Source organism: Lichenostomus cassidix, chromosome 2, assembly GCF_008360975.1.
Source record: "Lichenostomus cassidix isolate B80296 chromosome 2, HeHo_3.0, whole genome shotgun sequence".
NCBI lineage: Eukaryota > Metazoa > Chordata > Aves > Passeriformes > Meliphagidae > Lichenostomus > Lichenostomus cassidix.
In genome coordinates this window covers 16,445,685-16,465,647 of record NC_139482.1, presented here as the reverse complement: position 1 = coordinate 16,465,647, position 19,963 = coordinate 16,445,685, and the positions used below count along the sequence as shown (strand labels likewise).

Here is a 19,963-nt window from a genome sequence, read left to right as displayed (position 1 = left end):
TGATGGAGGCACATGATCCCCAGTGCTGACTGAGTTTGTCTGCTTCTTTGAAGTGGATGTGTCAGGGAACTTGCAAAGAAAACCTAACCAACGTAATTAAAGCCTTGCTCATGTACCACATACGAGCTGTATTGATAAAATTCACCAATTTCCCAACTTTTGAGTACTTTATCTTGCACCTTCACTCTGCTATTACGTTATTACTCTAACGTTGTACTGCTGCGGCATAGACACCTCTCTGCAAAGGTGCTAACGCGAGCTCGGGGCGTGCACCAGATGTGAATTATTTTTAGCGGGACAGGTAGGTCCATTAGGTTTCCTCAGGGCAGCGCGGCTATGGGCAGCCCCAGGGCCACGAGCCGCAGCTCCCCCGTGCCAGGCCAGCACCCTCACCGGCCGCCCGGCCGTGTAATCCCCGCGGGGCGGCTCAGGGTGCGGGACTGTGACCCGGCTCCGCAGGCGGCCGGCCCGGGATGCCCAGCGGCCGCGGCCGGCCCGGGGCGCGCTCAGCACCGCCGCTGTCCCGCCGTGAGGGAGCCCGGGCTGCCCCGGCTTTGCCCCCGCCGCGCCCTGCCCGGGGCGGGCCGAGCCCGGCCGGCTTTGCCGGCGCCTGCGGGGGATTAGCGGGGCAAAGCGCTCATCCGCTGCTGACCCCGAGGCGGGACCGCAGCCGGGCCGGGGCCGAGCGCAGGAGGAGAGGGAGGAGGGCGAAGCCGAGGCACGGCGGCCGGAGGCGGCGCGGCCCCAGCCCCCTCGGCGGGGCTGGCTCTGCGGGGACCGGAGCTTTCGCCGCGGGTAATCCCCGGCCGGGAGCGGCGGGCACAAGGGCGACTCCCGGGGCCGGTGCCTGAGGGGGGGCTCGCCGGGGAGCTGCGCTGCCGAGCGGCCACGCCTCGCCGAGGGGCTTCGGGGCGGCCCCGGCGGGAAGGTGGCCCGGCCCCCGGGGGTGGTGCGGCCCGGCGGGCCAGTGGCTCCCGCCGTGATGCCTCGGGACGGGACGGGACGGGACGGGACGGGACGGGACGGGACGGGACGCGATGGGCGCGCCCGGCACCGGCAGGGCGGGCAGCGGCTGCTCGGAGCGGGGGGTCCCGGCACCGGAGGGCTGGCTCTTGCGCTCTCTCATTGGGATGAATCCTGCTTGTGTCTACTTTTGCTTTTTCCCCTCCTCTTCCCCTCCCATCCCCTTTTTTTTTCCTTGTGAGTGAGTTTCTGGATGAGAAACGCGTTCGGAGCAGTGGGGAGCGCTGCCTGGCCGCGGCGCGCAGGGCTGAGAGGCGCCGGGCGCTCCCGGAGCAGGGCGAGCGCTGCCCGCCCGAGCGACACGCGGGGCTGTGGCGTGACCGTGACCGCGGCCGGACACGTGTGGAGTCTTACCGTGCCCAGGATACACTCACACCCCGTAACTTCTTGCCGGCTAATGCTAAGTGCTAGCAAGTCTGCTTGTCTGCAATGCCTTCCTTATCTTGCTATCAAGTTACTGCATCGCCTTAATTTCAAGCCCTGACAAAGCTCATTGATACAGCAGCTAAATTAATTTTGAGTTGCGGCTTTGCTGCTGTTAGAAGTTCTGAGAAATACGGAGTGAGTGAGGTCGCACCATATTGATTTTTATGGCCGTATAAAGTCTTACTGTGTTAAAATAGGAAAACGAAGTAATGCTTTAGCTTTGAAAGCCAACTTATTTGCTAATATATTGATCTAGTGTTTAGTCATTGAAAAATTATTCTCATCACTTGCAGTGCCTTTCTTCTGGGAGCCACAAAATGAGCTGGATATAATTCAGTTAATGGATTGCTAATGTCAGTTCATTACTTCTGGTGGCACAAAGTCCAAATACAGTTTGATAATAAACCATTCCCCCTTCTGTTATTAATCTTGTTTCGTGATTGTAATGCCCCTGCATAAATATTGTCTGTTGGATGACAATTGCCACAAAAATCTTTAGCTCTCATTTGTTTTCAAAACACTAGAGCTTTTAAAATTGACCACAGTAATTAAATTTAGCATTTTTTTCTCCCATGTTCTTTTCATACCCTCTTCCTTTAACTGAAGGTTAGCTTAAAAAAAGTTGGGGTTCTGTACTGGTGGCATGTTTAAACTCTGAAGGATTGCAATCCAGTGGGTAGCCCTGATGCATGAGGATAGATTGAATGCTTACAACCCTCACTGATTCTTTAACCTGTTGCTTAAAAAATCCCCTCCTCTGATGGAGTGTCCTTAGAACTGTAAACCTCAGCATGCAGTGTAACTTTGACTGTTGTGGGGCATGGCAGGGAATGGATGAAAACCAAGGTGGAACCTAACACTGAAACCGATCCCTTGCATCCATGCCCTCTGAGAACATTCAGAGAGTGAAGACATGGAGCCTCCCATGAGCAGGGCTGGCCAGTTCAGTCTGCAGCAAGTCAAAATGTCAAGATCAGCTGAATAATAATCAGCAGATGAAATGTCAGTGTGGACACCCAATATGCATTTATCAATAGAAGGATATCAGCTACTGATACCACACAGTACTGCTTCTCTACTGTGTGTAGAAGTTTTACAAAGGTCAAGGAGTCCAGAGGCATCAAATGTCTCTGAAAGCTGTCTTGCTTTCTTGGGAAACTTGTCACTGGATAACAGTCACCAAAGAGAAAAAGTGGTTTTAGAAAAAAAAGAAGCAGTTACCCAGCCTTTCAGAGAGTAAACATTAAAAAGTGACCTCAAAGTTAGATCAATTTCTTCCTTGGACAGCCCGAAGATTGATGTGTATACTTTGAACTATATACATGTACAGGAAATGTGTTGTCTGATACTTGCCTAAATTGATCACCATTCCTTGCCTCCAAATGTTTTACTTAACCATTTATTCCTGCATTTACATTACATTAGGGTTTGATTGCTGGATTCAAAGTTTGTTTGGCAGTGTCATTGTGTGGTGCTTGCCTTGTCTGTGCATCATCAGATAATGACCAAGTTGCCTGACAGTTTTCAGGTGATGACATGTGGCTGGCTTACAGCTTTCCTGACTCTAGTAGGGAGCTGATACTCATTTTATTAGTTGTCAAACTATAACTCTTTGTTTCCATCATTTAAGTAGGATAGAATTCATTCACCTTAACATGTCTTCATCTGAAGCAGTGTAACTGGGCTCCTGTTGTAGGCAGTGGAAACTTAGCTAGTAGAATCAACAGTGTCTGAAGACTAAGCTGTCTTATGCTAAGATAAATGCTAACCAGCTTAGGTGAATCAATTTTTTTTGTTCAAATGGAATGATAGCATCTAGCTTAGGTTCCAATAGGTGTATTTTATACATTAGCTTGGGTGAAGTCTACCTAAATTGATGTCTTGTGTCTCTCCTACTCGTGTAAGCATACAACAGCAAAAGACATGGACTGACTGTTAAAGAAGGTTGTTGATTTTTAGTCTTCATCTACCACAGCTGGGACTAAAGAGATTTTTTTCCCTCTGGAAGGTTTCTTGCAGACAGGAAGGACAATTGAAAGCAATGGGAAATATATGGAGTGGAAAGTAGTAAGCAAACTGATGTGTTATTGAAGAGGATAATTCAGATAGTACAAAAATTATGTAATTATGCAAATTTGTTGTTTTAGAGTGAAATCATAAGGCTAAGTGCATTCAGGTTTTGACTAAGTAAAAAAAAACACCCTGCAAATTTCTAAACACTTGTCTTTAACTAATTGTCAGACAAGGTAATCTGCTCACACCAAGCTTAGGTTTGAGTATAGTTCCCATTTGGATAAAGTTGTATTGCCATCAAAATCAGAGGCCAGATATTCTCTCAGAATTGAGTGGGGGTGATATTTGAATTTCCAGAGCAAAATGTACCCTTTGAATGATGGCTAAGATAATATACTGCACAAATGACTCATTGCAGCTGCATTCATACTACCTGAGAATCTGAGCTGCAATCCATGCTCTTAGTTGAATAATCAAATTATTTGGACATTTAACCAGAAATTGCTAGGTGCTAGTATGATGAAGGGCATATTGTAGCCTCGTACCTTTTGGCTTGTTTTGAGAATTCTGTGGGGCATCCTTTGACTTTCTTATTAAGTACTTGTCAGTGTGGCATAACTCATGAAATAAGAAGAAATGTGGTTTGGGATTTGATTGTGCCATTGCATTAAGTGTTTGAAGGCCCCACTGTGCCTCGTGATCAGTGCCAGACCAAAGAACTTACAAATTAGATACTGGATAAAGGCAATAAAAGGGGTGAAAAAGTGAGATGATGAGACTTTTTTATTTGATATAACAAGCGGTCTATTTTTGTTTGGTTGGTTTGGTTTTGTTTGGGTGATTATTTTTTCTGGCATCCATTAAGCAAGAGGTTTAAGTTTCACAGTCTGAAGGAATGAATTGTGTCACCTCCAGAGAGGTAACAGACCTGATATGCCATGTATGCCAGTGTTCTTGGTACCTGACATCTACCACTTATGGCATACAGAAGATGTTTGGCACCTTGCAGGATAGGCTATGTGCAGGAGCTCTCTGTTTAAACATAAGTAATGTTTGCAATGTGAAGGAGAGTGATGTGAACAAACAAAATGGAAGATAACCTCAGCAGGTGTGCTTTGAACTGAACCAACGAGGTCCCAGTTCCAGTTTTCAAGACCAGAAGGTTGTGGTAGCCAGGAGACAAGATGCTGATGGGAACCTAAAGGCTGGGTTCATTGTAGTTATATGTGAATAGTTATATTATAGTTAGATGTCTGCTTTGCTAATCATATAGACTCCCTCTGTGGAGAACGACATGAGACAAGGTGGCTCTCATTTTATTAGCTCTTTGTGGAGGAAATGGATATATATTCATCCAAGTGAAATGAAGGTCCATTCAGAAACTTTTGTGGAGGAAGGTTTAAAATGAAGTTGCACAATTAGGTGGTATGAAACAGCAGTGAATATATTGGATTAACATATAATATTCTATGTGGATTAACATATAATATTCTATATTCATTGTGCTTTCAACCCAGCTGGCAGAAGCAAAACCTATTTCCTATTCCCATGTGACTGTGCTGTCTCTAATGCTCTGTGGCATTGACTGCAAATCCCTCCACAATTGGTTTGTGTCTGAGGCTTTGGGTGTGATAAATGTACTTCACTGAATTGCCTTGGCAGCAATAAGATAGTCCAGAGGAGATATACTATGTTCTTCAGTAGGCTTCCCCTTCCCTCTCCAAACTGACTAGATACTGAAAATTATGGAGGATGCAGTGGTCTGCTAGCACAGCTGCTGAACAGGGCATCTCTGGGCATCTCTAATATTTGGCCTGAAGTCTGCTATATAGGGTGCCTGTGTTTGATGTGAAACAAGAAGTCACACAGGACTGGCTCATTAGAAGTCTCACTCAATTTGTTCTTATAACTGTCACCAAATCCCCTTCTCAGAGAAAAAAACAACCTGACCACCAAACCAACAAAAACCCCAAACCTTGTTTTCTTGGAATTCAAAATCTATTGTTTCCTTGTCTTTAATGCCCTGAATTTAATCACTGTGTCAGTCTGTTTTGCTCTCTCAAACTTACAGCACAATGTACTCTGTGATTTAAACTTCGTTTTGTGAGCTCATTAAGAACCATAACATGCCAAAGAGGGGCTCAATCCCCTTTTGCCCAGGTCAGTCTATCACATGAATTCATTTATTCACTGTTCATGCCATAAAGTTTCATAACTTATAACCTATAACTCTTAACTCATGCACCTCCAAGCAAAACCAGAAGAATAAAATCTGGCTGGGGGGTAAGAGACTGCTTATCCGTTCTCCGCTGTCACGGTGCAGGTGTCTCCTTTATCCCACCAAGCAGCAGGAAAGCCTCAGCAGTCCAGCTGCTGTGGGATTCACTTATAAACCTTTTGGGGTGAGCTGATATTTTATACGTTCCAGCTTGGAGGCTTGGCCTATACCATTTTTTGTAAGTGAGCAGATTCTGGGGAAACTGCAACAGGAAAGATAACAAGAGACAGAGATTTGCCAGTGATAATGGTGCATAATGCACATAATGGCTCTTGAGCTCTTTCAGGCCACCTGTCTGCCTGCTGGGTGCTCTTGCTTTGACATACTGGCACTGTGCCCAGCATCCATCAGGCCTCACCACCAGGTTAGCCAAAATCTGAGCAGAAGCTGAATGAATGATCACACTGAGCACACCAGAAGTATTTTAAAGGGTTTTTTTTTCCTAGCAGTTCAAGGGTACATTCCCAGCTTAGAGGTTTGAATCAAGTTATAAATTGTGGTGGCTTTTAAATAAATTTTTTATGGTGAAGTGTATGATAAATTATCCAATTGGTTTGGCATCTAGACATATCCCAGGAACAGTCCAATTTACTACTGAATTATGAGGTTAAATTGTTATCAGCTTTCACAACTTCACTGAGATGTAATAAAACATTATTAATCATCCAGAATAGAACACTTGAAATCATTCTATTTAATATATTTTTAATAATAGAAGTGGAAACTAAACTATTTATCTGTCGGGACATGTTCTTAAACTTGGTGAAGGTGAGGAAACATGATATTCAGTATAATTTATCCAAGTTATTATTTTGAAGCTGTAAATCAAAAGAAAGAATTAGGGTGAATAATTCTTTCTGGAATAGCACTCTTAAATTATTGAACTAAGTATGACAGCTACTGAATGCATGTTTGTTAATTATGTGGTGACTTTTCTTAACACAAAATTATGTGCAACTGGTGTGATTTTCAAAAGAAAACAAAAGCACATGACAATTTCTCCAGCACTTCCCCTCTGGTAGACAAATAGCACCTGCAGGATCATGTTTCCTTAGCCCTTTAACAGTTCTCATTGTACCAGTCTCTGCAGACAAATAAGCAATTGATACTGGGAGTGAATGAATTTCATTCTGTCAAAGTACAGGGAGTTAATGAAGCCTAGGAGGCTGTCTGAATCTGCAGGTTGTGATGCTTTTTTCTTGTAGTTGTCTACTTCACGTAAAACATCCATGCAGCAGGGTGGACCTTTGCTTAGGCATGTATTTGGAAGTTCAGTGTATCAGAGTTCCCTGCCTGGCTCTGGCAGTCTAAAAATGTGAAGCTGCTCTTTGAGTTCCTGTGTCAGAAGTGCTCATCTTCGAAAGGGAGGAATGAAATCTTTCTTTCTTCGATGCTGCGTATCTCCTGCTGCCTGGGTCAGAAGCTCCTGTGTTTTCTTGTAATGTGAGACATAGCAGACTCTAGATTTTGATGGAAAATTACATATTCTGTAGAAAATAGCCTGTATGTAGACAGGCTTCAATATGGTTTGGATACATCAGTTCTTATGAAGGCAACCACTGACACCTTTTGACTTTTTTTCCCTTAAAAAAATTACTGGTCACAGATTTAGTATCTAGTAAGATCTTAAACAAATAGTTAGCTTCAATTTTAAAAACTAAAGCATAGATAGGGAAATTTTAAAATCCTGTCATTATTGAAACTCTCAAAGCAAGGGTTTGGTATTCTGAATCCTAATTACTTTGTCATTCCAAATTGGTTATTGTTTTGTGAAGTCCCAAATATGAGCTAATTAAAAAGCACTTAGAGATGAAGTGATTAAAAAAATCCCAGTACAATGATTGTAATTGAGCACTATTTTAAAGGCAAAGAAAGGTTAAAAAAATGTTGTAACTCATTTGTGTTCTTTTTGCGGGGGAGGGAAGAAATGGCTTTGCCTGAAAGTAGTGAAGTTCCCGAGGCATGGGTAAAGACTAGATATAAGGTAATGAAAAAGGTGATGCCTTAGGAAGAGACTGCAGTCAGTGTCCTGACTGAGTTGAGTCTGTGTGAATCCCACAAGACAGAAGGAGGAAGCAAATTTTGAATCTGGAATGGAAAACTGAGGATTTACTTATTACAGCTGTATGTCTCTGGATCTCAGTCTTTACTTTGGCCTTAGCCTGGAATCGTGTTAAGGGAGATTTCATTGTATCACATAAAATTGGGTTGTTCATTCCCACAGCATGTGAAATCAAGGAGCTGGACCAGTACTGGTTGCAGTAACTAGTACACAACAGACTGCTGCAGGTTTCCTGGTGTAAGTGAATTGTATCCATCAGGACCAGAGTGTTGGTGTAACCTGTTGGTGTAACCTGATGGATACAATTCAATCATTGTAAAGGTGTTCCTTTTGCAGTGTGTAAACCACTTGTTAAAGGATGCACATTGGTAAATGTGTTTTCCATGCCTCTGAATGCTTGACTGGCAGAAGTCCATAGTATTGTGAAAAGATCTGTCACTTTGATCTGCTTGGCCTTTTGAGGTCTATGTCCTAATTCAAATGCTAAGAGTAGGCTTATAAAAATGATTGTTTACTGTAAGAGTTTGAATGAATCTAATGCTGCTCTTTGAGTTGGTTTGTGGGTTTTTTTCCCTACTTGCCTGATTTTTGGTAATGGACCCAAATTCTTTGGGATTTTATGAACTTGACTCTTATTCCCCCATCCCTCCAAAGATCCTGGACTGAAAATATATGTTGATTGAAGTGCATGGGAACTGGTTTTCCACTCCCCTGGTTTTACTCAAGCTTGAATTTGATTCAAATTAACGTTTGAATTTCCCTTCATTTGATATTGTATTGACTGCACATATCTTCATTTGATATTGTGCAGTCAACACAATATCAAATGAAAGGAAATTCAAGTGCAGCAGTTCTTATTCATTATGCTATCTGTGCATGCTCACTATATGCAAAAACATTTCTAGTGTTTGAGGCTGGAATGTATATTTCTCTTCCCATTTGTAGGAAGTCAATTGCTATTAATCATTTGTTGAGTGAACATTGAGATTTCTTTTTCCTAGGAGCCATCATTTGAGATGCTTCCATTGACTGGGAAAACAATAATATTTGATAGCTTTCCTGATCCTTCAGATACCTGGGAAATAATTGAGACTATTGGCAAAGGAACATATGGAAAAGTTTTCAAGGTGTTAAATAAGAAAAATGGCAGCAAAGCAGCAGTCAAAATTTTGGATCCTGTTCACGTAAGTTACTTAAATTACTTGGTTTGTGCTTATTTAATTGTAAGTTTATGTAGTCTTTTCTCTTAATCTTTGTAGATAATTTGTATTAGTAGTGACAGTGAAATAAACTGTTTCAGCCTGCTGAGTATCAGGCTACCTATCAATGCATTTTTCTTATCATAAGTGATCTTCCAAGTGGTTGCTTATGGTAAAAGTCAGATATATACCTAAACTTTTTTACCCCGTATTTTTCTCTTCTGTTCAGAAGCAGAGCTGATTATTTTTCTTTTCAGTACTAGGAGTCCTAGCTTATTCTATTTTTTACTGTTGTTCCCTTTCCTCTTGTTTTTAGTTTGTGACATATTAGACTGTAAGGAAATTATGTACTTCTAAGTATTTAAGCTGTACCTTCAAGCATCTGAGTACATGCTTGTAGCTGAGTTACATGCTATGAATGATACTTCAAAAGTAAAGTAGCATACTTTGTTGTTATAGTTCATTCTGTGTTTTCAGAATGTGCCAAAATATGTAGGTCTCACAGAGGAATCCATCTTTTCAAATGGAAAATGCAAAGGGAGTAGATCTACACACAAAGCACCAGGTGACTGGGAGGTGGAATTATGAAGCCGTAGAGAATGGTTTTGTTCTAGATAGCTGACATTTCTTGGGTGGCAGATTAATGCTCAAAGAATGAGGAAGGACACTCATCTGGTTTGTAAAGGCACAGCCCACCGACTTCAGTGGTACTGCACATGGCTTGGGACTTTTCTTGAGAACAAAACATGGAAAAACAGCTGTTGCTTTTTCAGTGGCCCTTTTGAGGTCATCTTCTGCACTCCCAGTATAGGTTTGTGAGGTGTGTGCTTCTGTTGCATTACCTCTGGGCAGGAATGAGTGAACACATCATGCTGTGTGGACCCAGCAGGTCTGGAGCTGCACAGCCACACAGGGCTCTTCTACCTCTGCACATCGCACAGTGTCAGGTTATGATCCCATGACACAAAAGTCTATGAAATGTGTTGGTGAAAACATAGAGTCTTCCTTTATCTTTGCTGTGTTCCTTGCTGATTGCTTTTCATTTCAACGTGCTTTCAAAGCAACAAAAGGGTGCTCATCTCAATTCAGTACCACATACCTCTCCCAAAGTAAACATAACTTGCAGCCAAGTGATAAGGATCTTGATGAGCTCAAATGCGTTGGAAGCTATTTTTGACTCTGTTGCTTTCTGTAAACGAGGTTTTTGTGCTTACAGTGAATGGGCATGACTTCCTTGCCGTTGGTGTTCATCTGAATGTCTGTTTGGCAGGAAATGCTTCTGCTTTCCTCTGTTTCACAAGTGTTCAGGAATGATTCTGGAGTGGCAGCTGGCTATGGCAGGAAATCCTGAAGGAATCAGTTAAACTTTCAATGTTGTGTACACTTTGGAAGATGCAGAAAAAGATTAAAGGATGATGATAGGAAGAAAAGAGAAATAGCAAAGCTGATGCTAGAGGAAAGAGAAATAGAGTAAGTAGGAAAAAGGAATAGAATGTAAAGGAGGTGGAAGAAATAGAATGGATAAAGATGCAATATAAGAAGTTGAAGAAGGGCAAAGTTATAACTGATGAAAACAGGTTTCTTATTTAATGAAAAAATGGGAGTAATGCAGTAGACATCACACTTCCAAGACTTGACTCTTAAGTAAATGTATTAACCTTTTTATTCTAAGAACACTATTCTTCTTTTCCCTCTCCTATTTAGAGGGTGTTTGGAGTAGCTGCTGTACTTCCATGTTACTGCTAAAATGACAATCCTATATTGGAAATAGAGTGAAAGTAATAAACGAGTTCTTTTTATTTAAACTGAAAGTGTTATTAATGGCTGCAGAGGGAGCCATTGCAATGAAGAAAAAGATACTTTATATATTTTCTGCTTTACATTTTACAATTCTTTTTCTTTGAAGATCATTTCAGAATTGTGCCACTTGAGAGGTGGACTGGAAACAAAGCAGAAGAAATGTGGTTTGGTTTAACTGATGTTTTGAAATTAAACTGGGAACCTACATTAACATTGGTGATATAAGACTAAAATAAGCGCTTAACATTTAATCCTTTAGAGCACAGATTCTTTTTGCTGAATAACAGCTCAGCTTTTTGAAACTGAAACAGGAAAGCAAAGGTGTCTAAATGAGAATATACGAAGATGGAACTGAGAAGGCTTAGTCTTGTCCTCAGGACTATAAGTAAATACCATTTTATTTTAGAACTCTTGACCAAATTGCCCTATACATAGGATGAAAATATTCAGTCTGCCATTTCTAATAGAGTACTTTGATGAAGGTAAATATGCTAAATGAAACCAAATATTTCAAGTTTTTTTCCTTCATAAAATACCGAGGAAGATTTTCCTTTTTAGTAGGCACAGAATGGATATTCTATTCATTTAATTTCTCCTTATAATTGTAAAAATCTCATCAAATCTGAGTACCCCTCAGGAGACAGAAACCTCTGTTTATTCACAGTAGGACAGTGGGCTAATTCTCTTCCAATTTCCCTAAGGCAGGCAGAACTATTGTATGCTTTGTTTTTAATTTCTTGGCTTTTGACTCTATTTTTTTACTTTCTTTTATTTTTGCCAGATGCATTTTCTGTCTTCATCCCTGCTTCCACTTCTACTCTTTCTCTTTCCATCCTCTGCCACCTTCAGTACTTTGGTTCTTTCTTCCTTCCTCATATCTTTTTTCCATATTCTGTGTTGTGCGTATGGGAAAATTACCTTAAAGTGAGTTCCTCCTTTTCTTGAAAGAGGAAAATTCCTGCTGTTCTTCAGTTGTTCCTATAACAAGATCTCTAAAACCCTTCCTTGTGAGAAGACTTATCCTTGTAATCTCAATATGAAAGTTTAATGGCCTGATTCATGAGGATGCTGGTGACAGAGGAGGCTCTTGGAGACCTGTCAAGCTGGTCTCAAGGCAAAAGGCTTGTGTGAGGAACTTGAATTGGATGTGGGAGAGACCTGTGTAAGAAACAAGTGAGCAAAGTCCTCTTGGGGCAGGTGTGCTGAGCAGAATGAGAAGGAGCATAATTCTTTGGGAATACAAAGCATTCCCTTTCTCTGCCATGGTCACTTCTATTTGGCTGTGCAAAGACAGGTTTTTGGCAGTGAGTAGATGCTTTTCATCGATAAGAAATCCATTCCTATGGATAGTGGAGTTCATAAGGGAGCCTTCTTCTAGAATGGATTTCTCTTTCTTTTTGTGTAGTTGTAAATAGGAAATTGTATTAAAAAATGTTTTAAATCTGGAACAAGTTTGTTAACAATTTGGTTTTGAGATCCGAACAATGAGGGCAAAATGACTGCAGGTATTGTGACTATCTGTTGTCAGGAGGGATTGAATATTTTCTCAGCATGACTCAAATACAGTCTAATCATCATCCCTCAATGAGCAATTCCAGTGCACAGGTAGGAAGGGTTTACCTGAGTCATCCAATGCCTACTAATGCCTCCCAATGCCTGTGTCCATGTTTGGTCTGAAGGGATTTGCACAGCTCCTGGTGCATGTGTTGGCAAAACATATCCTCATATCCCATCTCCAAAGGGATTTCCCTCACTGTATAGGAAACCTGAGGTTTGTAACCAGAGACTGAGAAAAAAACGTGGTTATTATAGTTCAGTAGAGGAACCCAGAGACATCATGGATGTCACCAGATTCTATGACAGTAGAAAATGAGAAAAATTCCCAGATAATTCTAGAAAGTGGGATGACGAATAAGATGTTGCTCCGATCATACTTGTTCATGCACAGAGAGGTAGTTTCAACCGCACCGTTTCTAGCTGGGGATACCATTAAGACTAAAGCAGTTACATATAACTTTCCAAGGTATCTGGGATTGTGGATTGCACTGACTTTGCCTTGAAATCACAGAACAGTTAAGGTTGGAAGGGACCAGTGATGGGGCCAACCTCCCTGCTCAAGCAGGGTCTTTCTAGAGCACATGGCACAGGATTATATCCAGTGAGTTCTTGAATCTCTCCAGTGAGAGCCACTCCACAACCTCTCTGGGCAGCCTGCTCCAGTGCTCGGTCATCCATGCAGTAAAGACATTCTTCCTCATGTTCAGGTGGAACTTCCTGTGTATCAGTTTCTGCTTGTTGCCTCTCATCCTATTTCTTGGCATCACTGAGAGGTACCTGGATCTGTCTTCTTGCCATCCTCCCTTCAGACACTTGTAGATACAGTTGAGGTCCTCTCTTAGTCGTCTCTTCTCAAGGCTGAACAGGCCCAGCTCCCTCAGCCTTTCCTCATAAGAGAGATACTCCAATCCCTTAATCATCTTTGTGGCTCTCCTCTGGACCTGTTATGGGAACTCCATTCCTCTGTTGTACTGAGGAGCCCAGAACTGGACACAGCACTCCAGATGTGTTTATTCACTCACCAGGGCTGAGCAGAGGGGCAGGATCACCTCCCTCAGCTTCTTGGCAATGCTTTTCCTAATGCAGCCCAGGATCCCATTGGCCTTCTTGGATCCCAGGGCACACTGCTGGCTCATGGAAAGTTTGTTTTCCTCCAGGACCTTTGCTCCCTCTGCTCTGTCATACCCCATGTTTTCATTAGTTGAAATTGATAATGACAAAATGATTTTTTTTTAAATTACTGTTTTGTATTCAGTAAACAGAACCAGGCTTTGAAGCCCTCTAAATGGTACATTCATGTTCTGTTTGTTTTTTCCTCTGTGTTCTTTCAAACTAACTACATTTGAATTGACAGAAAATATTTTGTGTTGGTTTTTTTTTTATGGCTATCATTATTTATTAATTAACTCCTATGCATTTCTCATTTGTGACACTAGGATATTGATGAAGAAATTGAAGCTGAGTACAACATTTTGAAAGCTCTCTCTGATCATCCCAATGTAGTCAAATTCTACGGCATGTACTATAAGAAAGATGTGAAAAATGGAGACCAGCTTTGGCTAGTTCTTGAGGTAAATAATACAGAAAAATGGGACGTTTATTCCAGTTGGTATTCCATTGTTGAGTATAGACTCAATGAATGAGATGCAAGTAATTTGTTTAATGTTTTGGGTTGGTTTTTTTTTTAATAGTGGTTGCATGCAAAGTGATAAGTGCTGTTTATTCTTTTTAGTGTTCTGATTAAATGGTCTGCTCTGAGTTTAGTGTTCTTATCTTGATATTACACTGATAGTCCTGTGCCTTCAGACTTAGGATATAAATTCTAATAGAACTCATAGGATTTTCTACCTAAAATCTTTCTTTGGTGAAAGGCTTGGCATGGGAATCTTCTTGTAGTAGCAATTCTTTAAATATGGCTAACATATGGCGTAACAGTTGAAGAACACAGTATGGTGATTTTTCTTCCAAATGAAATTATAGAAATTATTTAACTGAATTCCTTTTCTTGGGGGAAGGTCAATGCACAATAGATAAATAAACAATTAAAGCAGCTACTGCCCAAATGCTGTTGAAAGCAGATTTCCTCAAATTAAATTGAGACCAAGGTAAGGTCTGTAATTTGTGTGTTTGTCTTTGTTTTTGAGTAATCTGTGAGTAAAAAGCTTGATTATTACAGTTTTCATAGATTCACAGCCTGTTCTGCAAAAACTTCCTCTTATATCCAGAGGAAAATGAAGAATATCTCTGACAGGAGTAGTGTGGTTTTCCTGACAATCAGGACTTTTGCTGTCATTTGATCAGGGCTTGATAAGGCTGAGATTGAAGAATTGGTTGTATTTTATGATTTGTCAGCTAAGTAAATACAAATTTCCTGCCAAATATCCCAATAGTACAATGGTATCTAATCCTGGAAACAAGATATCAGTACTGCCTAAGTTCTGAAAAATTATATTCCAAATTCTTATGTGTTCCATTGGAAGATGTATTTTAAGAATAGTTTGCATTGGAAATCACAACAAATTATTAGGTTAGACTGACATCAAAAGGTATCAGGTCTTTGTGAAGTGAGCATCTTGGAAAATCCAGCTTCTGTTGTGTCTGCTGGGCATTTGAAACTTCCATCTGTGAAACTTCTGTCCTGTAAAGGATGGATGCCAAAAAGCCAAGCTGAAACAGACTATGAGGAAATAGTCAAGTTTTTATATTTCAACTTTTGTATTTCACATGGAATGATGTTCTTTGTGTGAAAAACACAAGCTTACCTGTGGCGCATGTTTTATATTTACTCTTTTCATGCCAAGCTACACATGTGCAAGTGCTAGTGGAGAGTGTGGAACACTCTTGGATGCTTTCTGTCACTGCACGTGTGGATCCATGAATGCAATGGATTTCAGTTGGTATGTTTAGATATGCATAAGTAGGAAAGTAAATTTCAATATTGACTTTGGTGAAGCTTTCCTTTCAATAATAGCGTATGTGAAAGAAAAGTGTCATAAAACGGATTTTAGGAAGAGTCTGTTGTCCTTTTGCAGTCCGTTTCCCTCCTGCTTGCCAGCAACTCTAATTGCCGTATTACAGATGTCCAAGACTATTCCATTTAGTATGCATTTATGGACACACTAAACCTGATGATGATACAGCCATGCTGTACTCTCTCTCCTTGCAAGCATACAAGTTGAATTTTTGCATCACCATTATATGCTGATTTCTATTTATATGGTATTCCACACAGTAGAATATAATCTTTTCAACATTATGAAAATGTTTCTAAATCTAATTATATTTCAGTGTGAAGAAATTTAGAATCCTGCTCATTTGGGAAGGAAGAATATGTTACAGTCTCCAGTGAATTGCAGGCTCTATTTCTGACCATCTCTGTTTCAGAGTAGTTGCTGCAATCTGTACAGATGCTGGGTATGCACAGTCCAGACTGAGGGAACCTGATTCATCTTCTTTCTTATGTAGAACCTTTTCTTGATCAAGAATAATCTTCATGAGAAAAATCACGTGGAAGTGTAGAGTAGCTTGTGCTTGGAATCTGCTTCTCTGAAGAGGTGTCATTTTAGCCTTTCCCTCAACCTTTTAACATGGGAAAAATCATTAAATAAATTGATAATTTGTGTAACTCTAGATTTTTGTAAGCAAAGTGGTATACTTTGAGTTTCATCTTCTGGGTGTTTCTTGATGTTGATTGAACCTGCTAACCAGACACTGATAATTCAAAAGAATTACAGAAATATTGTCATGATGGATTATTGTGATTCAGTTGGCAGCTATGTCTGCTGATTTAAAATTTGCCTGAAGTGATTCAAATTTGTTACTTACCTTTGATCTTTTAAAGTTAACATTAAGAGGAAAAGAATTACATGTAAAAATATCTAAATTTTCTTTCTAAGTCTTTGGGATGCTTCTATTTGTGATAGAGATTTTTAAGAAAGAAGGGAAAAGATCTTAAACCCAGTAAATAGAAGCTCTCAGGAGTTTGAAGTAAACTAGAATACAGAAAACTAGTGCATCAGTTCACCTGCTATTCTTTCTGCAAGCATAGAGAAAGTACAAAGCCAGGGTTAATCAGAGTATGGACATTGTTACAACTGCAAAGTTAGCACCATGTGGAAAAAAGGAATAAAATGCCAGCATATCAAACTGCCAGCCTGCTGAACCAGGGTTATGTCAGTCCATTGCTACCAGTTTACTTCCAGTGGCTTGCCAAAATGCTTGTAACAGGGTAGGAGCTGAGATAGAACCTGTCAAGAGACTATTGCTGTGTTATGGGCACAGAGTAGCCCACCAGTGCAGTTCCCGCCCAATTACCAATTACAAGGGCAGTTGCCTTTGTCTGGTGAGTTGTTTAGGTATAATGAGAATGCAACAAGCTGAGATCCCCTGATGAAACTCCTTTCTGGTTTTGTGGAGATCCTTTAGAAGAGCTACCATTTTTGAATTTGCCTAGAGATAGAGAGCCCAGCACAATGTGTAGAGTATCAATTATTCACTCCTTTCCTGTCCAAAAAGTGACTCTTCATAGCAGAGAGCTTTCATGAAAGGTTTAAGCCAGATAGAACAAATGGATTTGGAAACAGAGAACTGAATAGATAACAGAAATCTCCATCAGCAGCAAGCATTTGTCAGCATTGTAGTCCAGGAGAGTTATTAGGGAGGATTTGAAGGAGGATGGTGCAATAGTTTTCTGTTTTGTTTTAGCTGCTCCCTCAAAGCAGAAAGGAAAACATGTTATGCCTACAGGTACCCAGTAACCTGTAACCTAATAGATGCCAGCACTGTGAGCTGATCAAGGATAGAAGTATATTTCTTGCTGCATAAGAAATGGCATTAGAGCTGCTGTGGGGTTTGACAGTTAGAGCATCCAGGTCATGTTTGATGTGACTGAGAAAAGGGCAGTCAGCGTGAGGGTTCAAAGGAATAATGGCATGGTCAGAGATGGCTGGTTAGGGATAAGTACTCACTAAAGCCAAGAGAAAGTGTTGCAGTAACTCCTAGGTAAAATTGGGAGTGCTGAACAATGCATGTACACTGCTGCGTCTGGCCTGGACTGAGTCTGCTGTGCTGTTGCACTCTTGTATCTGCTCTTTGGAGAGAGAAATTTAGCAAATCACATTCTTCCAGACGTTTGCAAATCTAACTGTGGTCACAAAGAAAGCCTTAGAGATCATGGAATATTTATAAATTTTCCTCACCGATTCATAAATGAACAGTGACAGCACAATTTACATGTGTGTCAGAGAAAAATGAGTATAATTAATGCCCAGATTTTGTGTGGTTAGTCATCTTGGATCCTTCACTGACCTACTATAAGAGAAAGAGTTTCTGGTCATGTTGCTTTTTAAACATGTCATGTAATTCTAATATATGGGGGAACTCACTGAAGTGCATCCCTCTAATTTAAACAAAAACAAAAAGAACCAAAAATCCTCTGCTTTGTTATATAATGTCCTATCTATAGAGTATATTTATCTAAAGAAATAACAGTCTCAGCAAGTCCAGTTGCCAAGAGGGAGATTTTTTTTTCCTATTGCAGAGCTGAGATGTTAATAGTGCAACTCTAGGTTGCAGTGTGGTTTCTGCAAAAGAGGAGCAACAATTGTCTAAAGATACAGTTATTGGTATTTTTCTTAAATTAAAAAAAAAAGGCTAAAATGTTTCACTGCTGTTGTTTGCATTAACTTGAACGAGACTTCAGCTGTTTGAGAGATGGAAGTCTGGGTGATGTAAAATAGGAAGAAACACTGTAAACTGTAAAACCTATTTACTGTAAAAAAAATACCATCCTGCTCCCCACCCCCCCAAAAGCCCCAATGAACTAAAACAAACCCAAACCAACCACAATGGATTCTTTGACTTTTACAATAATTTCAAATTTTGCAGTAGCTGACAATATATTTACTAATTTCTTTTTGACTTATTAATTTTGATTTTCTAAGCTATATGTGGAGACTGATAACTTCTGTGTGTTAGGTAAATAAATAATTTTTTTAAAAATCTGTTTGTCTAGATAATCTTCCTTGACCAAGCTTGCGATGCTTTTACCTCATTCCCATATCCCAGTCTAAAAGGGCAAGGAGTCCTGTAATATGTATGGAGCAGGGGATGGATAAGTTTCTTGCAGGGAGAGTGTGCTGTCATCCTCTCATGGACAGCATGAGACTCTTCACAAGGCACTGCTCCTTTTCCAGGCACAGGCTACCTCTTCAGGGGGCTGTTTGTGCCCAAGCAGGCTGGGCACAAAGAAAGCAAAGCTCAGAGCAGGATGAGTAGCTCTGCCCTTCTCTCTTGCTGAGGTTTTCAGCACCATGTAAGAGTCCTGATGGCTGGCAGTAAAGCATTTTCTCTCCATTAGCTTGATCTTTTTGCTTTCTCAGCTAAGGGTGTTGTCACTCTTCATGGCACCTCTCTGCACATGGAAGAAGGAGAGAGGAGGCTGTCAGTGTTGTAAAGCAGCTAATTCTTCTTCCAGATCTGCAAAGATGTTTGGCTGAAAATATCTGCAGCCTCAGGTTCTCCAGCCTGCAAGGAATGCACAGAGCCTGGGAAGTTGCTGATCATGCAAAAGTTTAGCAAAAAGATTCATGTCATTGTCGCTGTTGGGACTTCAGTTTTTGCATTCCATTTGACTGAAGATTTTGTCTTAAAAAAATAATACAATTGTAATGAATCAAGAAGCATTTGGGCAACACTCTCAGGCACATGGTGTGAGTCTTGGGGTTGTACTGTGCAAGGCCAGGTGCTGGTCTCGATGATCCTTGTGGGTCCCTTCCAACTCAGAATATTCCATGATTCTATAAGGAAGGGGTAGAAATATGGAAACTTGAGTTGTTTTTCTTGCTGTGACAGTTTCAGCAGGAATGGGAAAATTCAAATTTGGTCACATGATCCTTTTTTTGGGGCCTCTCTGAGTAATGACCACTGGCTGGAGTGAGCCCTGCAGGAATTTGTGGGAGTGCCTTGAAGCAAGACCCAACAGTCTTATTTTGGCTGTTAAAAATATGAGCCTACCTGAGATAAACTGGAGACATCACTGCATCAGTTACCTCTCTTTTATGTGAAATACAGGACCTTGTGGTATGGACAGTTTAATAATTTATTTAGGATTTTCCTTTGGCATGTTTACAGTATGCTTTTTTTCAATACAGAAGTTACTATATGCAGATGTGTTTCCATCTAAGGGAATAAAGGCAAGTTTATGGAGTTTAAAAAAAGCTTTCAATGGAAGTTGTTCTATTTAATGGAATATATAATAAAAGTTATAATAAAGCAGGTATACAGCTTTTTTCGCTATGCAATATTTGCTGTAAAACAGCAATGTTTCAGGAAATTAGCATAGTGGAAAATAACTAGTCCATTTAGGTTTTATAAAAGGCTGGGTGAAGGAAAGGAAGCTGTCATTTGCCTAAATATTATTAGCTATTTTCAAATGACATATATAGAAGAAAAATTAAACAATTGAAAATTGCTTTTTCATATTTCTTAACACAGGTCATTTTTCAGTAATGTCTTTGGTTATAATTGCACCATTCAGACCAACACTGAATGTTTTGATCCATTACATGCCTGAATTGGGCTTGATTTCTCCATTTCTAATGTTTC

At 40.6% G+C, this 19,963-nt stretch overlaps 1 protein-coding gene across 1 annotated transcript in view; it reads left to right on the top strand.

Moving 5' to 3' along the window:
- Window positions 1-529: 529 nt before the first annotated feature.
- MYO3A (myosin IIIA) overlaps window positions 530-19,963 on the top strand; it is a 113,481-nt gene continuing 94,047 nt past the window's right edge. The window contains exons 1-3 of the mRNA XM_085050485.1: window positions 530-795; window positions 8,804-8,986; window positions 13,795-13,929. Of these exons, the coding sequence (XP_084906611.1) occupies window positions 8,819-8,986; window positions 13,795-13,929 (303 nt within the window). The 5' untranslated portion in view covers window positions 530-795; window positions 8,804-8,818. The remainder of the gene's footprint in view (window positions 796-8,803; window positions 8,987-13,794; window positions 13,930-19,963) is intronic.